The sequence below is a fragment of the Drosophila yakuba genome, chromosome 3L (assembly GCF_016746365.2).
Source record: "Drosophila yakuba strain Tai18E2 chromosome 3L, Prin_Dyak_Tai18E2_2.1, whole genome shotgun sequence".
Classification (NCBI taxonomy): domain Eukaryota; kingdom Metazoa; phylum Arthropoda; class Insecta; order Diptera; family Drosophilidae; genus Drosophila; species Drosophila yakuba.
Window position 1 is genome coordinate 21,442,112 of NC_052529.2, and position 22,143 is coordinate 21,464,254.

Consider the following 22,143-nt stretch of genomic DNA (forward strand, 5'->3'; position numbering starts at 1 on the left):
TTTTTTAATAATATTATTATTATTATTTTAATATTATATATTCATCTACTTTCTAATACATAATAATAACGCGTTCACAATACACTTTTATTCCATTCCGCTCATTATTAGCTAAAATATATATTTGTTATTTCTCTAAATCCGATGCATCGTAGACAAGGACAGTCAAAATAAAGGCAGTGTACTAAAGTGGCAGCTGAGTTGTTTCAGTGTACTCCCCTTCCTTGGCACCCCACCCCTCTGGCCGACGAGCCTTTGGCCTCCCACGCGTCAGGGCCGATAGCAGTGTAAAGTCCTGGGGAATTACGCCCTTGGAATCTCAGGAGCCGCGTGGCAAGCCGAAAGTGAGCAGCGCGAAAAGCGTGGGCTGAGCATAGATTTTGTATGGCCGTTCCTTTCCCTCGCCGACTGTCTCCGTCTCTGTCTGCCTGGCTTTCTTTGTTGCTCCAACGGTTTTCGCTGCTGCGTGTGACTTTCATTCATGAAAATGTAGCTCGAATGTCGTTAGTTTGTATGTTTGTATGTACATACATATATGTATATGAATGTTGTATATATTAGCACGTTGTGCTGGGCCTTACCTAACGGTATACGGGGTGTATGGGTGTGTGTTTTATATAAAGCTAGTGCAACGCAGGCGCAGCAGGAAGTTGGTTGTTTGTGGAGAAATTTTTGCACGCGCCGCATATCCTTGAAATTGTCCTTCCATGCGATTTCTGTATGGGTACACACGTATATCCTTGTGTGAGGGTCTTCTTTTTGGGTGTAAATATCAGGGTCATGGTTATAAAATTAAACATTTCGCCGAGTCTCCAAAATAACTGACACTTGGCGAAGCATTCGCGCAGGAGCTTTCGTTGGAGAGAAGACAGCGACTTGACTCCATTGATGATTCCGATTCTTCTGGGCACCGTAATTTCTTATCGGTCTAAATTAGTGGTCCATTAACTTTTGCACTCCATGAAGTGAAATATTAACCGCGCTCTCGCAAAAAGAGAGTAAAAATGAAGTATGTTCCATCGTAAAGGGGAAGGTGGGTGTTGGTGGGGTTACTGGGAGAGTGCGAGAGAGAGCTAGTTTGGATGGCGAATTCAATGAATCAACATGAACACACGCATTTTACTTGCCACACGCACACCACAGCACAAAAATATCAATGAACTTTACACAAAACTTTGTGAGCGTATGCAGCGTGGAGAAATAGTCAAAGTGCCAAAAGCTAAAAGAGTGCGGGAGAGAAAGGCAGGTGGGAAATTTGAAATACAAACCCAGTAACGAATAAATTATTTAACACAAGCGAAAATATAATTATTATTTTCTTAACAAAATACAAGCTCATTGTCCCTGAGAAATAAAATTTAATTTAAATCTTACGAAGTAGCTTTCCCAATAATACTTTTTTATTCCTACATGTTTTTCCTCTCCTTTTCTAACCAAGCAAATTTCCAAATGGGTCTGTGCCTGTGCACTGGCTCTGCTCACCTTTTTGGAGAGTTGCTCTTCTCTCCGGTTAGTGTACCTGTGTGCGCGGGTGCGTTCTACCTTTTATTGCGTGGACTGCCTGTTTCGAAATAATAATTCCAACCTTTTCTTTTTACATAAGTAAAAAGATGTAATTTTTAAAAACACATTTCCTCATACTATGGCCGACAAAAGCAATATTGTTATTGGGGTTTGCTCTTCGAATTCCGACGGAGAATTGGAGAGTCGGAGAGCAAGTGCAACTGTGTTTGTGATTTTGGAGAGCAACGAGGCTATTTAAGCAACCCGCGAAGCGGGTATTTTGTTATTGCCCGATTATCTTTCACCCGCGTTGCTTGTGTGTGCTCGCTTTCCATTCGAAAAAAAAAACATCAACTCAAAATATGGATATTTGATAGGCAGAAGTAATTACCGATTTGCTTGGGAAATATTCAACGGTATTTGGATGTTTTAGTGACTCGATGACAGGTTCACCGCACGTTTTTTCATTCGATTGAGAACTGTTGTTGATGTTTTAGCCAAGCACACCTAAAAAATACAAAAACCACTCACACACACGCGAAACATACACACGGTTGTGATTTGGCGCGCTCTTGTGTGCGTGTGTACATACAACAAAAAGCAACGAATTTCGGTGTGTAAGAAACATAAATCGGCAAGCGAGGAAATCGGAAAGCCAAAAATTCAAAAAACCAAACAGTGCAAGTTAATGTTTCCCCTAAACGAGTAAAAACAAAAACACCTTTTTGATTTCCAAGATTTTCATCTGCGCGGGTGTGTGTGTGTAACAGCAACAAATACCAATACCAGCGCACGACCAAGAAAGAAGAAGAGAAGCAGCGCGAACCAGAAGAAGAAAGATGATGTAAACTTTGTTGTAACCGAAGGAAAAAAGAATAACATAAAAAACGAGTAAAGCAGAGACCAGAGGAAAACGAGAAAAGTAGTAGTAGTGCTTCGAATTCTTCAAGTCTTTGAGTGATTTTTTGGAACTCTTCAAAATGCCAGAAACGGAGCACGAAACTTGCAGCAAGGAGTGGCTGCAGTCGCAGCTGCGATCCCTGGACTGTAAGGAACTGATCCTGCTGGACTGCCGCGGCTCCCACGAGTACAGTGAGTCCCACATCCGCGGCGCCGTCAACCTCTGCATCCCCAGCATTGTCTTGCGGCGCCTGGCACTGGGTAAAATCGACCTGGCCTCCACGATCAAGTCGCCCGAGCTGAAGCAGCGCATCCAGTCGGGCTACAAGCTCTGCTGGTTCATCCTTTACAACGGCGAGGGCGTGCCCGGTCAGAATCAGGAAATTGCCGGAGCCGGATCCCTATCCATGGCCATGGACTCCATAATCAGCATTTTGCACCGCCGCCTCAAGCAGGACGGCTGTCGAGTGGTTGCCCTACAAGGTGAGTCATCAATTTATTACTTTAGTATGCCCCACAAAATTGGTATACAAATGAGGGAGTTACTCAAATAAACTGTGATGTACCTTGAAATTTTTGAAAAAATACTCACTCTTGAGTTGTCACATGTAAGCACACGAAGTAAATGATATTAAAAAATATTTCATATATCTTTGAAATATATGTATGTATACCACTCTTTAGAATACAATATAATGCCTAAAGTAATAATTTGAAAAGCAATTTTTAAGACTTACATTGTGCTTTTCTCGGAATGCAATATTTCAATAGAATGTAAACACAAAAACTAATGGTTGGATTTTTTCGTTAGTTTATTACGCACCTGTATCGAAAAAGGAACTCCCCATTTGTTGATCATTGTTGTGCTATCGGATTCTTTAAATGCCTGATACTTCCCTACACCGCCCATAAATCAATGCCGCACATTCCTGTCCTAGGCCTAAGAATATCATAACTTATTTATACTTCCCCAATGTTGTTTGCGGCATTTTTAGCCTGAAACCCCCAAGGAAGAAAACAAAACAACGCAAAACAAAACAAAGCAAACGCGAAATAATATTAATAATACAAGCAAGCACTGCCTGGCCATAAATAAACATTTGCATGGATTTGTTGTTTTTTCGCTTTTGCGAAACAAGGCAGGCATTCTTCTGGGGCGGAGACAAAATGACAAATGCAAAAAACTAGCAAAATATAATGTAATCCGTAGAGCTGATAAAGCTAGCGCCAGATTAGACTTATATTTAGTCTGACTGATCCTGTTTTGTATTCTGATTATAGACATAAAAGACTGAATACACTTCACCTTTCTGAACTTGTTTTTGGTTGACACGATTTTGTATGACTTTGATTGATGAACTACTATAATCGCTTGAATTTGTTAAATGGCTTGTTAGTTAAGAAAGACGTGTATATTAACTTAAACTATTATATATGCCAATGCAACGGAATTCGGTTTCTTATCACAGCTGCAAACAAGCTATATTAAAACTTGCACAAAATACCAATCCAACCATATCGGCGGATATAAATACACATATATGTGGACATACATATATATTTGCCCTTCCAATTATGCACATTATTCCTAAATACAATGCCTCTCCTTGATTGTCCCATATCAATTAAGGGGCGATTTAAATATAAGTGTGTGTTTAAAAACGTTTGGTATTTCACAAACACGTTCGGAGATTAAGGAAGTCATAAATAAACAGCAATTCTGTCGATGCTTTTGAGCTCTTCCCACTATTGTTGGCTACACATTTTCTTTGTGTTCCCATAGATTTGTGTCATTTAGAAAAACGTCACAATTGCTTTTCAGAGACTCGATGCTCGACTCCCATGACTCAAAGCCACATAACTTGCCATATAGACTGCTATACATATGCTTATTTTTGTACATAGGTGCTTATATGCTGGCCTATATGTCTGTGCACATAGTCCAATATATACATAATTATCTGTCGACTGACTATGGCTTCGTTTTTATTTTTATCACTTCAATTTCCGCTCGCTTACAAGCCCCACAGAACCGTGATTGTACGGATTGTACATATATACACATTTTTGCGCCGAACGAGCTTTACGCACGTTCTCCTCTTCCATTCAAATGTTTTTGTGTCTGCCTTGCCAAAATCGCAAATTGACAATAGAGCGTCAACAAATATACCGGCTTTTCAACATTCTCCTCACCCCTTCTCCTCCACCCTTTGAGAAACTTTTCTTTTTCTGCCGATTTCATTTCGAAAAATAAATAGAACTTGAAAGGCCGACAAATTAGCATAACATAAGGTGCCTTCTCAACTATGACGTCAAGCCGCGGAAAGAGATGGCACCATAGAAAGGGATCGCTGACGCAGAGCGTCCTGTGAAAACTACCTGTGTACAGGTAATTAGGAGAATCGGTCCGGAAAAATTTTACGACCGGCAATACCAGGGAAACACCCTAGAAAGTAAGAACCTCTTGACATTCGCGAAGGTGGAAAGATAACAGCTTGAAAATCCAGTGTCACCTTTTAAGGGATTTCATTGTTTTTCCGACCTGCTGAAGTGTCAGCTTTGTTCTACCGTTTTCTTAATGATCCCAAAATGTTAAATGAATCCTGCGCCCTCAGGCAAAAATATTGAATGGAAACAAGCGAGTTTAATTGCGTTTCCCGAAACATTCTCAAAAAAACCAATTCCTCAATTGGGCAAGATGCGAATACTATTTCTTTAATTGTTCAAATATAGTTCGATTTCGTGAAACGATCTGGAAATAATAACCGTATTATCGCCCATATATAGTTGGCTAAATTCAAAATCAATTCCGCGATTTCGCCGCAATCCGTTAATGTTTTTGACATTTCTGTGGAAATCGTTGGACCGACTTATCTTATCACTTGGTTGGGTTTGGGTTTATTTGCCATGCAAATGCACAAAAAGCAGTTGTGTGGAGAGGAAATTGTGTCATTTATGTGTGTTCTGTATCGGAATGGGGGATATCTAAAGCTATTGCTTGCGATTAGAAGTGGGGCAGGAAGTTTGGGCTGGGTAGCAAGCGGAGCTGGGGCAGGTTTGCAAATAAAGAATGAAACCCAAAGCGGAAGAATGAAAGAGGATGTAGTGATCATTTTATTTGGTGCAAAAAAAATTGGGGCAGAATATTCTTTCTACGATGCACTATAAAAATTAATTCAATACGAATGGTTAAGAAGTTAATTAATTAGTACATTACATTACAAATCTCTTAGCAAATTGATAAATGGTTGCTTCAATTTTTCTGGACATTTTTTTGTTAGGACCCTTGAAGTAAACACCATGCTATATTATCGCCTAATGGCCACTCTGTGTTAATCCCTTTTCTTGTTGTGGCCAACAGAAAATCTCCGGTTAACAACCGCCAACAAACCGGCGGTAATCAGCTTAAGCTGGCCGAGCCAAGTTCTTACCAATCCTGGGTCCAATAAAGATTTTCCCCCGGCTTGCCACTAATTAACCTTGAAATTCAATCAAGACCGGGCAATTATGCGGTCTTTGTCAGCCTTTGATGCCGTCTCTTTCCACGAGGGAGAAGTCGTCTTTTTTCAAGTTTCAGCTTCAGGACTTTATGAAGTCCCTGGGCAGCATGAAAAATGCATAATGCATCGCGGGCAGCGCTGGATTCAGCTTCAACTGGCGATGTAAAATTCATTTTAATTAAATGCCACTTTGTATGCATTTCTCGGAATTAAAACAATTAAGATGGGGCCAACTGGGGCACCAACTATATAGGATAGAATGCGACATGTGTGCGCAGATAAGGTCACGCGAATAGTGGCAATGTAGTTGTAATTTAGCAACTTCAAATTTCATAAATATTTTTAACCTATGAGGTACATTCCATGCTCTGTTTATGCTGCGCGGAAAGCGATATATATCTTGTTTCATTTCCAACAAGTATTATTTTTAAGGCATTTGTACATGTACATATATATGTCGGTCCATGGCTTTAAACTGCAGTCCGTGTATCGTAAACTAAGCATTTCCGTTGACGGAATTTAATTCAATTAGATCTAGCAGAGTTCCGAACCGCGCCAGCGCAGTTGTAGTTGTAGTGGTGGTGGTATTGGTGATGGTGCTGGTGCTCTCTCTTTGTGGGAGTCAATGAACGAGAAGAGATGCATCGCTCTCTGGAGACTGGGAAAGCGGCAGATCCGATCCGCGCGATGAGGCATTTCGCGGCGAACTCGTCTGCTTTATTTTTGCCTTCTACCTTCTGCCTTGTTTCGTATGTTTTTATGGCCAGACGGATACAGAGCTGCGCTCTGTTGGCAGCCGACCCTTTTATAGAGATTGAACCCGAGCTGCTGCGCTTGCGCCATAAAAAACCACTTTGCGTCGGGCCGCCCGGCTGCATTTCCACTGGCTTTTCCCAACTGGCTTTTCTCCGACTCTCCGATTGGGAGTGTTGCTTGCCTCATTTGCTGTTTTTAACGAATTCGTTGCTGCCGCTTTTTGTGTTTGGTTTATTACTTTTTGGCCTGCGACGGGTTGTCTTTTGATATTGTTTTTGGGCCCTGGTTAAATTTCTTGAGATGTTTTCCCCTGCAGTTTCTCCATTCCATTTGAATACTAACGAAATACAGGGAAACCTCACTAAAATACTCAAAAACTTATTGAAAGCTCCTTATCGTTGTTTTGGATAACAAAGTTGAATCCTCCGTCTATATTATATATTTGTATATTTCACTTTTTATGTAGATTTAATTAGAAAAGTTAAACTTATAGAGGTCTAACTGTGAAAGCAATGGCACACGTGGCAAAATCCCAAGGCCAACCGAATGGACCGTCTCTCATTACGATTTCATGATAACTCATCACAAAGGCGGTGGCTCCCACAATCTCCCTCCCCCTCTTAGTTTTCTCGCCCCCCTCCTCCCAGCACCTCCTCCCCCGCCTTCCTCCATTGAGGCAACTCAGCCAACTGGTCTACCTTCACCGAAAAAAACTCAGCCACAACAAGAGGCTACAAAAAAGACAGTAAAATAACTGAGACAGTTGGCCCGGTTGCCCACCTACGTGCCAAAAAGCCGTTGGGCCAAATTTGTCGGCGGATACAGTGGGCTAGAATGGGTCATGGAGACTATGGTAAACGAATATACATATGTACATATTACAGAACAATAGTGCAATGCACTGTAACGTTAATGAGTTAATGAGCACATTTTGAATTCCACATATTGTATGTTTTAAAATACATTTAAGTACTATTGCTAAACTAAAACCAACTCATTTGAAAAAAAAAGAGTTAGAGTGAAGACTTCTTAGAAATAAATATAGAATTCTTCTAATATTCCTTTACTATTTTTATAGAATAGAATACCGGAATACCATTCCTTTTTTAGCTAAATTCAAGCCCACCTGGAACTGTAGAAACGAGTGAGTTTTAATAATCACCGATTAATACCTTTGCCCCACTGTGCCCATCAAACGTACTTTGTTGGCTTGTTGTTTTTTGCGGTTCCTGTTGTTTTTGTCGCATGCCCACATGCAAAGTGAGCCGAAAGACAGTCGGACATCTTTCCAATTGGAGTTGGCGTCAGCATCTTATAAAGTAATCACAGTACTACGGCATTGCGACAGAGAGGCGGGATGTGGGGCAGTAGGAGTGAGCGAGAAGAGGCGTTTTGGGGCTCTCTTGGAGGAAAGGAGACAGCAACAGCATTTGAAAAACGGGGCGTTGGACACACTCTGAAGTGGAAGAGGGAATTGGTGGAGAGGGGGGATACTGGTCGGTCGATCTGTTTTGACTTCCAGCCTACGGCCAAAACATTTTGAATGTTGTCTTTGCGGCTAGTGTAGATTTGGGTCAAAACTTGTGTGGGCTGTAATTGTAATTAAGCAGGCGTTGAAAATGGATAACTTAACTTGCGGCTAATGGCGAGACCGACAGCGAAGAACGCTTTTCCGGCGGCTGTGCAAATATTTGCAGCCTAACTACAGTGAAGTTTCTTTAACTGTACTTGTCGTTACTTTCAAACGCAGAAACCAAACTTTTGAATAATAATTGAAATAAATGTAGGCAAAATATGTACATTGAAAAAAGGAATACTCTTTTTCTAAATTATTATATTTCTGTACACAGGAATTTTGATTTCCGTTCGAGCTACAGAGGTATTCCTGTATTTGCAACATTCCATCGCTCGCAGTCATGGGCCACAACAGCAACTACAACGTACAGGCAATAACAAAGACTTCCGGTCAAATTTGTGCGGGCGTGTTGCGTCTCTTTCTACACTCTACATTCCCTCTCCTCGTTCCACTCCCTATTCCCATACCCCACTCTCCTCTCGAGGCTTGCATACCTCGACGTTCAACGGAAGTTTCCAGGGCGCATATAGCATAAACACTCACACGAGCGCACATGGAATGGGAAACAGAAATCAACGGCGCATTGCAAATGGAAGAATGTGAAAGAAGAAGAAAAAAGGCAGGAGTCGAGCTTCTCTTCATACAATTCTATATCTTTTCTTCGTTTTTTCTTGGCGGGGGACGACGCGTAAATTGTTATATTCTTGGAATTAGCAAACGGCAACAAAAAGTTACAACAACTTCAGTCTGTCACGCAAAAAGAAAAGCTACATGCTCCTGTAAAAAAGAGAGAAGGGCATCAAAATGAAATTGACCTAAAAGTTGTAGTCGATGCGCTCGCGTGCATAAATGTACACTGTAGATTCTACAGAGAGGAACAAAGAGAAGAGTCGAAAGAGGAATCAACAGCCTGAACGCATTTTATCAAAGTGCAAATTAGCAACAGATTTCAAATCGAGAAGAGAACCAGCCACAAACGGCAGTCGAAGAATCGAAAAGGGTGGAAAAGAATCATCATCAAGAAGAATGGGCAGACGCTGCAGAAGAAGCCAAGTAAGAAAGAGACGGACGGATACCGATCTCCTTACTTGTTTTTTTAAAGGCATAAGAATGCTTTAGAAGGAAGTGTGCAAAACTTTAATATCAAAATTTATCAAATTTATATGAATTCTACATAAGTAGTTATACTATATATAAAAAATATTTCACCTAAATGGTTATTTCAATTCAGATAGAGCATTGCTTATTCGTTAGATGAGCTTAGTTTTGCGTCATCTGTCGTATCTCCATTCCAAATTGCAATAGTCGGTGTCGGTTTCCTTTTCTGCCGTTAGCTGCACCAGAAATCTTTTCCACTCAACGACTGTTTCCTTCTGGCTTTTCTTATTGGACTTTTACTTGTTGGTAAAGGCAATAAACTTCTTGAACTGGAAGAAGACGCTTAGCCAAAGACTTTTATCTTAGAGGTCATTTTCTATTTGTCAGATTGCAATCCAAAACAAAGCAAAGAATCTTCTTTGTAACTGGAAAAGTGTGTGAAGATTTATTCCTCTTAAAGACAATCGCTTTTAATATCTATTGAAAGTTTTCAATTCCGCATAGAAGAACTTACAAAGTATGGACCATTACAGTTAAACTTCTCGAATGGCTCTCAAAGTTTCCTTCATTCTTGACAAAGTGTACTGCTTAGTCGACCTTCACTGTTTTTATTCATCGGGTGCATATGCGATATTTATAAAATCCCTGGGACCTCCCCCGTTATTCCATTTTCATTTCTTATATGCCTTTTGCGCTTCAGCGCTTTCAGCATTTCAACTCCAAATGAAATTCAACGCACGTGTTTGTAGTAGGATACATGCTACCTATTCCTACCTATCCTATTATACGTATTATTAGAACCTTCAACATTTATGTTGTTATAGCTAACATACTAAAATCTTATTTACAATAGTAGATAGTCTTCAAATGATTAACTAATACATTTTTGTATGTCGATATCTGGTTTAAATTTTTCATGTGCTTGAGAAAGAAAGTAGGTATACATATGTATGTACTGACATATCTATCTACATTGCTAAAGTTTGGTATGTCGATATCTGGCTTAAATTCTCCCCAAGTGCTTGGGAAAAGAAGTAGGTATGTGTACTGACATCTATATATACTTTGCTACTTGTTGCACCTCCTGGCAAACCAGGACACTGATGTTAATCCCCTGCAATTATAGGAAGCATCGGAAGAAAAGGAGCCAGAGGCAGCAACAGGATGCTGTACATTAAACTTGACCCATTTGCAAGGCTTCGCTTCAAAAGGCCAAATGCAACACAAGCGCACTCACAGGACTCACCCACACTTACAGAGGCCTGGCTCACTCAAGTATCCCGAATTGGTTCGGCTTTCCATTGCGTATTTTCGCCAGGCAACGTTGCCAAATTTCGCCACCCCTGCCAACATTGTCAGTTGCCATTTTCAAGCAAATACAGCGCCATATAATTAATTAATAATGCGGCATCCACAGAAATCAGAAGCCAGAAAAAAAGGATCTGCGTGGGCACTCAGGAAAATGTTCATACTTTTTTCGTTCTGTACCGTGAACATCACATGTTTCATGCTTGAATTTTAAATCTATTTTGAAATACATAAGCTCCATTCAAAATATTAAAAAAAAAATTTTAAGCCTTAGAGAACCTTGTTTGCTTCAGTTTGGAAGTTAGCAGTTAGCAAGTTTGGAAACAAATTTTCCAAATTGAATTTTAGGTTTCATTTTGAAAACCAGATGTTTAGAGTGTTGATTCGGGACCCAAAATGGGTCTTAGAGCAATGTATTGCTACTAAAGCTGTGGCTTCCTGCTATTTATAGCTCCCAGCTCCCCAAGGGATGAAGCTCTGGTCGTGAAGGAGGATTTTATGGGGTTGGGAAAATTTCGGGCGTGCCTAGACCAAAATTAGGTTTTTGCTTATTTACATTTTGATTGATTGGCTTACGCAATTTGACATTTTGCCAGCGACCCGAGCACGGATGCCAAAGGTAATCCCCCGGCCCCCCCAAGAACCCCTTCCTCATCCCGCACCCATTAGAGGGTCATTAGATGGGTGTCCCCTAGAAATTTATGGAACACAAGGTGAGGCTTACCAGGTCTGCTCAATTGTTGACTAAGCTTTAAATTTGTTCGTCTGGACATGGAAATTATATGAGCGGAAATATATGTGCATCTGGGGAGTACGTGATGACGAGTGGAGTTCTTGGGCAAAAAGTTTAGCTATCGGACCTGTTTAATTGTGGAATAACTAATCAACCGAATAGAGAAGCTTTAATAATTAATTTTACGTGTGGCAATTGGGTATTAAGTAGATATACATAGCTACTCAAAAGGATATACTTTTAAACAATAAGATGGGACATTATTCAAGGTTTCCAATAATAAGAACTTAAGACTTGGACACGACACCCTACAGACATATAAATGCAATCATCATAAAAAATATAGTTCTTTAGCCATTCAAAACTCCATTGATGTTTATTGGGCTGTCGTCACTATAGCTATAACCATCGTTACCCAGTCGGCACTTATGCTTACTCATTTCTCATTTGCTACTATTAGCTCGTACCGCCATGTAGAACGGACGTCTAACTAGCTTATTTAACTATCCACTCAGTGAGTGAGTCCGTATTGAATGAGTGACCAACTGATTAAATGAGCAACTGATGCGGTGACTAAGCTTGGTCTTTTATGTCGACAGCATTCTATTCTCCTGTTGCTTGCAATGCGGAAGTGGCAACAGTGGTTGCAAAAAGAGCAGGAAAGAATGTTGCACATTCAATACAGCCCCATTAAAAAATGAATGAATGAATAAAACGAATAAATATTTAGCTTATATTTAAATAAATATATATTCTATATCTAGAATAGTGTACACATAATATATAAAATCTATACTAAAAAGTTGTGACTAGACCGGGAGTCTTTAACACCGATATCCCACGTTTTTTCTCTCCGTGCCGAAACCTATCTCACTCTTTCGCCGGCTCCTCGTTGAAATCCCATCTTCAATTGCAGCAAATTGGGTGTAGAAAAAAAACGTAAACTTAATTGAATGCATGAATGAATGAAATGGAATGAAAATGGACTTTAACTACTTATGGACTGGCTCAGTCTGGCTCATTTTCCATGCAAATATGTTGTCGTGGGTTGTTGAGCAAATAGTTGCGTGCAAAGTTGCCACTTAGCTTACCTACGAAGCCTCATCGGTTTTCGCCTTCTCTTTGCGTGGCTCGCATGGATTCATTCATAAAAGCAATTTTGGCTGGGAAGGCGGCTTACATAAAGGCGAACTCTTTCACTTTTCCACCCACACAAGCACAAGCTTGTGATATATGTATATATATATATATGTATGTTATATATATCAGGTGCAGCAGCATAAAAAGCTGTGTAGCAAGGTTCGGGTCCGTGCTACGCATACATATTTATTTTTGTTGATTTTTAAGAGGTCTGCCTTCGCCCAACTTTATATTTTTCTCCGTACAACAATATTTTCTGGTGGGCGAGGCATTTATTTAGAATTTTGTGCTGTTTGTTGCAGTTGTTACGTTCATTTTTGGTTTTATGGCCGTGGGCGGGGGATTTTCAGAGGCAAGTTGCCGGTGTGGGCGACTCCCACAGCAACAACAACCGAAACACACCAACTGCCTCGGTAGCAAAAAAAAAAAATAAATAAAAAAATCAGCAGCCGCCACTGTGACTTGAGCTCTGGATTTTATATATTTGTGTATGATTTTTTTTAATGCCGTTTGGCAGTTACGTCTAGTGTCCGGGCCGGTTGAATGGCCAGGTACAGTGAAGCAAGCATATAGTGTATATGTAAATATAGTAAATGCTTATAGTAAATGCTTAATGATGAAAATCTCTAGTTTTTCACATGTAAATAACATGTCTGTTATCCTATCATTACAAACTTCACATCTTAAGTTCCATATCTAATTAAGAGTTTCACCCAAATAGATAGAATTTTTAATTAAATATGCAAAGACGAAACAAAGTGAATATGGTAATCTATCGATCACAACCCAGTGTCAAACTCTTTGATTGATTGTCTTGAAACTTTCACCGAATCAATAATTCAAGAGTGCCCTTTAATTCACACTACCCAGCCCGTGTGGGATATTTGCTAAATGCCAAGCAACTTTGAGGTGTTTTCATATGCAAACGCCGGCGTAATTTCCGCTTTTTACCACTGGCAAAATGGCCAAGGGCAATCCAAGTGCAGCCAAAGTAAACGTGAACGTCTGACATTCTGCAAGTCGCTTTTCGTGTCTCTCGGGCTCTGCGCATCAATCAATCAAGTTATAATCAATCAACTTCCGTTCCTTAACACGAGTTGAAGTAGTTAAAATGTCAACGCTTTCAGACAAGCAAAAGGTACACGGGCGGCAGGCAGTTGATTAAGAAATTATTCTCATCGGCGAGAAAATGCAATGATTGGCAAATCAGCTATTCCTCCATCGAAATAAACGCAGGCGGAAGTGGCAGACATTAATATTTTCCTCAAGTTGTTTTCAGTCTCGTTTTTCTTTCGAACGTTTTCCTCTGCACTTTGTTTATGCCAAGCTGGAAAAATGTGCCTTCATATTTTAGAGCAACCCACACGACAAAAAACCGATTTTCCTAGTAAAATTCTAGTTCGAACTTAAAAAATGATAATAATGATTATGTACGTTATTTGGCATATGTTTTAATAGGTTTAAAATTCGATGCATTTGGTATAAGACAGCAATCTAACTTAAATAATGTTTTTTTAGTTATATCATATCAATATAAGAAAATCTTATACATAATGTTTCTTTTTGGTTTTGTGATAATGAACCACTATAACAATTGGATTTCACAAGTGCTATGACAAAAGATGACAAAAAGAACTTAAAAATCTTTTTGACTGAATGGAAGTTCTGTCATTTTTCCTCAGTGGAAGGCATAAAAAATTCGAATTTTTTTGGGGGAAAAAAGAAATGTAAACAAAATTGGGGCCACGTTGGGTGGGGGAAAAGCACACGCACCCGCCCACATCGATGGGAGATACTAAATGCTCTATATGCATATGGCTAATGGATATGGGGCTCCAAATGGGACTCGCATTATGATTGCCGTTGTGTTTTACGGCTCTTTCTCGTTGCTCGTTGCTCGATCCCCATTTTCCTTTTCCCATTTTCCATTTCCCATTCCAGTTGAAACTGAAAAGCGACAACTGCCGACTACTGACTCATTGACAAATAGCATTGAACTGCAGGCGTTGTCTCGTGGTCTGGTTTTTCATTCATGCCAGCACTCCCCATTCTGCCACCCAGCGCCTCACAAATGCACACATGCGTGCGTGTATATGGCATATACGTACTCATGTACACACGTATGTACATATACATATATGCAGATAGGTTCCATATATTTATAGTACTGAGTATCTCGGTATCTGGCATTGTGCAATGACCGGCTGAATGCATTTGCCAGACCAGAAAGCACCGGATTCGCTTCGCTCCGACCTGGGTGCGAGTAAACAACGTTTACCAACCGCCGCACACACTGCGTATGCGTAATATCAATTTCCCCCACTTTAAAACTCCCTCGGCAAACACTCCTAATGGTTCGAAATCCACACGACAAAACAATTTGAACAATTCGAAAAAAGAGATACGTTGTCCGGAATGCGCCGAGGAATTTGTGTGCCGGGTGCGATTAAAAGGCATTCCGGGAAGCAGATGAACCGTGATATGAGCCATAAGAAGTGTAATAAGTTTGAAATGATTTTAGAATTGTTTTTATTAAAAGTAGGACACCATTATTCAGTTATTCAAATACATATGACTAATAAACTAATAAATACTGTTTTTAAGAGTTTTTTATTTTATTTAATCAAACACATTGTTTAGGACCGAGCGCTTCCTCTTGGATTCTCCTTAATTCTGAAATCCATTTACAAATTTCCTCGGAAAACTTTCGAAAGCAACCCAATCAAAGCCAAATGAACACAGATGCGGGAATAGAAATGGAAACGTTCGCTCTGCGCCGTGTTCCGCTGCATGCATGTGCTCAACTTCCGGCTTGGGGGCTCCGCGGAATCCATCAATGAGTGCTACCGATGAGTGTACGTGCCTCGATTCGCTGGGGATTCGGTTTTGGGGTCTGGGGGTCTGGTTGCGTATCGGGCTCTGCATCCAGTCCAGTGTTCCACTTTAGGGATCTGCGTCAACTGAAACCGCAAATGAATTAAACAAGGCACACACTCGAAAAACGCCCACAGAATGGCGAACCATACAAGGGCTTCCCCCTTGAAAAACACTTCTCTAACTGTTTTCATGCCGCAAAATAGAAAAAAGCGTAGAAAAACGCGCCTACGTCATATCCGTTGGTAGCAAAAATAAGCGCAGAAAGGGGTGAGCGGCGGATTAGGGAAAGGGGATAGGGGTTCTGAAGTGGTACCTGTGAATGAATACCTTGCGGTTGTGGGTGTTGGTGTGGGTGTGAGTGTGAATGTGCGCTCGTATCTGAGTGCTCGTCGTATCCGTATCTGCGGAACTGCTGGAACCCAGCGAAGTGAGCTAAAAGTTATTTAACTCACGTTTTGTCTTTTTTGCGGCTGTTGTTATTTTTTATATTTACACACGGAGATAAACAAAACGAACAAGAATAGATAAGCAAAAACAAAAAAACTAGTGGGGAAAGGTTATATGTACTATAATTAAAAACAAACAGATCTTGCCCAGAAACTCCATATCCTTAGTGCTTATTAAGAATAAAGCCAAATAATTTGTTGTGCTTAGTATTTTCCTAGACTTTTTATAAGTCACTAAATGCCTATCAATTACCAGAACCATAACCATTGGAAACATTTAAAAGCAAACCAAAATGTACAGCATGAAACAAAAAGTTAATGTTAATGAACAACAAATTGTTAAAAAACTTTGTTACTTTTTTTTGTTTTGAGATCAGATGTGCCGATTTAAGTGGAAAATGAGTTAAAAATATTAATACCCAAAAAACATGAATGAGCGGAACAAATCATTTAAGCCCCCAGACTGTGTCTCCCTCTTAATATAGCCAAAAGTTTTTTATAATAGCAACCAATTTGGAGCTGAGGGGGCTGATAGGAAGATTTAAGTGGGTTGCTGAAGTGCTGATGGTGCTTTCATTCAAGGTGTGCTGATGTTGCCAAAATCCGGTTTTCTAACAGATATGAGATAAACTGAAAAGCGTTTTCGTTTGCCTTTATTTAGTTTTCGCTTTGTTCAGTTCAGCAATTTGTTGACGTTTTTTCAAGTTTACATTTTCAACGATTTGAAGGTCGTTTCCACTGTTATTCTCGTTTGTTTTGTGGTTTTGTTTTTTCTTTGTTTTGTGTGAACTCATCAATGAAACAATCTAAACACAAAAGCACTCACAAGTGTGACACAGAACGTGACAAAAAAATATAAAAAACTATAAAAATACAGATACGTGCACATACCCACACACATGTGTGTGACTATCAGCCATATGAGGGAAAACAAGTGGAAAACGAGGAGAACGATGGCCATATGGGAGATATAAATTGGTTATTTTATAATAGGGAAAGTTTCCTGCAGGGGTAATATAATTTGGTGTTTTGTATGGAATGGTATACAAGTGTGGAGGGAGGTTACGGATTTTAAGTATACTTTCTATAGAAATCAGGCTGTGGAGGCTAAAGTAATTACTGAGTAATTTAAATAAATAGATATTTAGCACTGAACTAGTCTTCATGTTTTATATTATAAATTGAATACTGGTTGTATTGTGTATAACTTAATTTTAAACTCATCATACTATCTTAACTCTTAACTCTGTGCGGCTGTCAAGTTTACCAATTATCCTAGCTCAATCATGGATATCCAACGAAATATTTGCAGGAGTGACCACCTAAATATTTAATTATGTGCCAAAAATACTCTGGTGAACCTTGCTAAAATACCTTCCATCCAATTTTAAATAGCAATGAAGTACACCAGTTGCCTTTCTATGTTTAGTTTCATCTATTTCCTTCGATTCATTCGGCGGAACTCAATGATAGGCCGAGTTTGTTGAGAAGGAAATAGCAACCGAATGCAGTTTGCTATGTCATTCCGGGGATTGATATCCATGGCCATGGTCGGTCGAATCGCTCGGTTCAATCCGCCTCTATCTTGGTTTATTTTTAAAGTTCTTCGGAAAATGCAGATTGCGCCGACAGAGTGCATATACCACCCGTTGGCCGACAAATAAGTTGATTGCCGGCGAACCTTTGCTGCGCCTTCCGTTTTATTCAATTTGCTGTTTTTCGCATTTAATATGCGGTAAGTAGAAAATTGTATGCTTCCGTTTTGCGTTATGCTTATGAGCAGTAGTCGTCCGCGTTTGCGTTTTTTTTTATGACGATTCCCATACAAGTCTCAAGCTTGGAAATATAGAAGCAGCACTTCCGTTTCCGTTTGGAGAAATGACGATCACCAGTACCCTCACCCTCCCTGCGTTTTTCACTTAGTTTTCCTTTTCCCCCTTTTCATGAATGATTCGCTTGCCAGAATTTCACGCATTCTTGGCTTTGGTTGGGTTAATAGCAGCTACATGTCGCGTAGGTGTTGTCTTACCAAAGACGAAAGACCAAAAAGCTACACTTGGCCAAGCATAACGAACGTCAAATTCCAAAGGCCTCAAATGACACGTTGGCCCAAAGGAGTTGGGGGCTTCAGCGCTTTGCTCAAAAAGCATTCTAAAATTACCGCTTTTTTCGCTTTTCTATCTTTCAGATGGCTTCAACAATTTTCGCCAGGCATTTCCGGAATGGTGCGAGGACGATAATCAGGCGCACAACAAAGAAATAGAATCTAGTCGCAATGTTCAGACCGATCAATTAATGGGTCTTAGGTAAGTGGAGCAATTAGTTAAGATATCGATACCACTATATAGTTTTAATTTTATCAGATTTTTTAAACCGAAAAGTAATTTAAAAATAATTTTGGATTGCTCATTTATGTAACTAAAATAAATATATAAAATAATATATTTGGATGCCCTTGACTTACAATATTTCCTAACACCTTAATTTAACTCTGCCGGATTTTCCAGGTCCCTACGCATTTCCACAACGCTTTCCGATTCCGCGTGCAGCAGTTCGGCCGAATCGTCGGATTGCGAGAGCTCCAGCCACCATCACCACCACCAAAGTCACCACAATTACAACGAGGCGCCCGTGGAGATAATTCCTGGACTTCTCTTCCTCGGAAATGCCACCCACAGCTGCGACTCAGAAGCATTAAAAAAGTACAATATAAAGGTAAGCACTGTTTACTTTGATAGTTAACGTTATTTAATCATATGTTTCGCATTATAGTATGTTTTGAATGTGACACCAGATTTGCCAAATAAGTTCAAGGAGTCGGGCGACATCAAGTATCTGCAGATTCCCATCACGGATCATTACTCACAAGATTTGGCCATACATTTCCCGGATGCCATACAGTTTATAGGTAGGGTTTTGTAACTGGATACAATTACAATTTAAATACATAACTTATAATTACTTTAAGAAAACAGTTTTACTAGTTTTTGTTTTTTTTTTTTAATTGGGACCACATTTACTTTTTTATTGCGTTCGTCCCTGGTTTTTTTGAGTGATGTTATGATTATCAACAATAACATTTAAAAGAATGCAACTATTAATGTCCAAAGGCCTGTGACATAATCCTGTTTTGTCAATTTATATCTAATGTTTTACATCTATTGTTTCCAATAATTCACAGAGGAAGCGCGGTCCGCAAGCTCGGTGGTGCTGGTCCACTGCCTGGCCGGAGTTTCGCGCTCGGTGACCGTGACACTCGCCTACTTGATGCACACCCGGGGCCTGAGTCTCAACGACGCCTTCGCGATGGTGCGGGACCGGAAGCCGGATGTGTCGCCCAACTTCCACTTCATGCAGCAGCTGCTGTCCTTCGAGGGACAACTGCGTTTGAGACCCGGCTCCAGGTTCTCGTGCAGCTGCATTGCGCCGGATTGCAATTGCATGCAAACTACGGGTTTTATGGCCGCCCATTTGGCAAATGCCACCGGGGTCTCGCCAGACTCCGGCATCGAGTTCGACCGCTGGACCCCGTCCGACACGGGTCTCAAATGAGAACAGCTTGGCGGTAAAAGTTTTGTGCTGCCACCAAGTCAGGAGATCCCAATTGCAGCCACCGCCACATCGCCACCGCCCATGTGCCTGGCGGTAAACCCGGACAACATGTCTCCGGCCAGCACCACCAGCTCGTCCACATCGACCACGACCACTGCGGAGGCGGTCTCCGTGGTGGAGATGGTGCATCATCGCGATCAGGAAATGGTCGAAGAGGACATCATAACCAGGGGAGAGGACGATGAGGATGCCTGAATTGCGAAGCTTTTCCTAACTTGGTTCTCGCGCAAACCACCCGTATAATCACATACATATGAGCCGCTTATAAAATAGGGGTACGAATTCAAACTTTAATAAATGTACAAAGTCTTGGAGAAATACCCAACGTACACATATTGATTAATACCATATAAATAACTTAATGTTTAGTACATTTTTAAGTAAAGTGCAGACAAAATCCAACGTTATCCACATGCAAACTACACCTACATATACGAACAAGAATGAAAACGAAAATATATAAAATATATTTATATATACGCAGTGTACATGTTTGTATCTAACTCCTAAGCCAAGTCAAGAGAATAAATATATTGAAGCCGAAGCGAAAATAAACAATTAAGATGAAAACAGTTCTTCTAGGCATATAGTTTTACTTTTAGTTTTAAATTTTACTAAACTCGAAATCGTTTATAAATGTAAAGTTTGTTATATTCGGAGCGATTGGCCGCGAAAGACGGCCCCTAATATAAATATACTACCACTTAATTACCGAATGCCAAGTCATATAAGTGTAAAGTGAACTAAAATCCCGAATATCGAAGAATTTTTAAATTGAAAACAACAGAAAAAACACTAAAACAAAGAAAATAAAATACAACTATTTGCACAACACAAATAACCACAAAAAGAAAACTTTTCCCAAGAGCAAAACATTTTTTATTGTTTTTAAGGGGTGATCTGAAAAATATCGGCGTAGACCATAAACTAAACAGATTTTAGGAAGGTTTGAGAATTTGTCTAGATTTTAGGAAAAGCCAAATGGTCGCAAAAAGTTATTTTCTACAAACGATATGATAAAGTTTTAGAACAGCAAGATGGAAATAAATGAAGCGATTTATTTGTTATGTAATGGATAAAAATAAAGGTTATGTATGTCAGCTGTTTTCCAGTCAGTCAAAGTTGGTACAAAATTTTATCAGGTGACGTTTCAAGAAACAAAATACAAACCAAACTGCATCTGAATAATGTTTTATATGTAAAAATAAAAAAACAAACAAAGAAACAAAAAGAAAAACTACAAAATTCCCAGAAACTTTTTTGGAAAAAATAAGGCTGTGCGCGGTATAAAAACAATATATATATATTAACGTGTGTTGAGAGTTCGAAGAATAAAGCTTGATATGCCAGAATAGATAGGTTACTTGGATTTATAGGATCGCGAACAACTCTCCTTGGCCCAAGGCTCGGAATTGTTTCCAGCCGAAGCTCGACTGATTCGATTTGATAAGGATGGGAGAGATGTGTGCTGATGTGGTAAGTGAAAGTCAGAATATTCTAAATTTTAAAGCTCAGGAACGAAGGGCAGCCCGTCGAGGGTTGCAAGAGTGCGATATTAGATGCTTTGGGAAGAATAGAACCCAAATTAGGTTGGTCCCACAAAATATCCGAGTGCTAAGTCGCACAACCATAGAAATCAATAGGATCCATGTCCACTTTGAAGAGTTTTTATTGTAGAGCAACCTTAAGTTTCGAAGCAGGACAAGTTTTGAATAGAGAAACGGCTTTATTAAAGCAACGAATGAGTTTTGATTAGGCAGCTAAATACGGATAAGAAGTTCCTGGTCAAAAGGAAGCTTGCTAAGCTAGTTGCTCTAGCCCATAAGATTTTGCAAAGAAAACCCCTACGATTTTGAACGAGCTTTCCCAGCTAAGAGTCAAACATCTAGGAAAACTTACTTAAGCATTAATCAAGTTTGAAATGCCAATTTATTGTTGAAAGCCTCAGTCAGTATAAAAAACTAAGAATAAAATTAATGAATATTGAAGTCGAAGTTAAAACTGTCCCAGAACCCCGTAAATAATTGAGTGTCGAACGTTTTGCCACATAATAATTAAGATAACAAAATTGTATTAAACAGTGTTTGCTGACCAATACGACAAATTCCATTTTTAAGGCACAAGTCGATCCACTTTTTACAAGCTAATGCGAAATGGAATCGAAATTTTGCTGCCAGGCAGCGCATGTGTTGCCCACGGCCCCCGAAATGTGCGTGCCATGGGCATAACTGCTGAGATTTTTTCCTTTTTGGTTTTTGTTAGCATTAGATAAACAATTTTACATATTGTACATCTGAGTGTTGAATTTTTCCATCAATAATTAGCACAGAGATAAGAAGATATTTAAGCAACAGTGCCAACAAAAAAAAACACCTAAAACTATATATAAAATTGAATGAAAACGAAATTGTACCTTGAGAAAGTCTAAAAAAAAACTACTTACGGCGGTAGCACCCAATGCGAACCAACCGATCGATAAAAAGTCGAACAATGAGAAAGAGTACCCCTCTGTCAACGTTTAAGGCCGAATATTCTATAGCTACCTAGTTGTGTTTTGCACATTTTGTAAACTTTACAACACGATGAAGGAAACCGAATATCTTAATAAACGACAGCCCCGCAGCGTTATATATAATGATATATATACTCATACAGGATACATACTAATAAAACCGTTTTTAAAACCCGTGAAAC

The 22,143-nt window shown here is 39.7% G+C and overlaps 1 protein-coding gene across 2 annotated transcripts; it reads left to right on the forward strand.

Annotated features, from left to right (window-relative positions):
• Positions 1-1,783: 1,783 nt before the first annotated feature.
• LOC6534988 (dual specificity protein phosphatase Mpk3) lies at positions 1,784-22,142 on the forward strand. 2 transcript variants are annotated; one of them, XM_002095622.4, is made up of 5 exons: positions 1,799-2,886; positions 18,026-18,143; positions 18,345-18,552; positions 18,610-18,745; positions 19,019-22,142. In XM_002095622.4, exons 1-5 carry the CDS (start codon positions 2,484-2,486, stop codon positions 19,387-19,389), a joined length of 1,236 nt encoding a protein of 411 aa, XP_002095658.3. In that variant the 5' UTR covers positions 1,799-2,483; the 3' UTR covers positions 19,390-22,142. The 2 variants fall into 2 exon arrangements, with proteins under 2 accessions (XP_039230559.1, XP_002095658.3); XM_039374625.2 differs by lacking the exons at positions 18,026-18,143; positions 18,345-18,552; positions 18,610-18,745; positions 19,019-22,142 and adding an exon at positions 10,460-10,774 and having other exon boundaries at positions 1,784-2,886.
• Position 22,143: the final 1 nt, after the last annotated feature.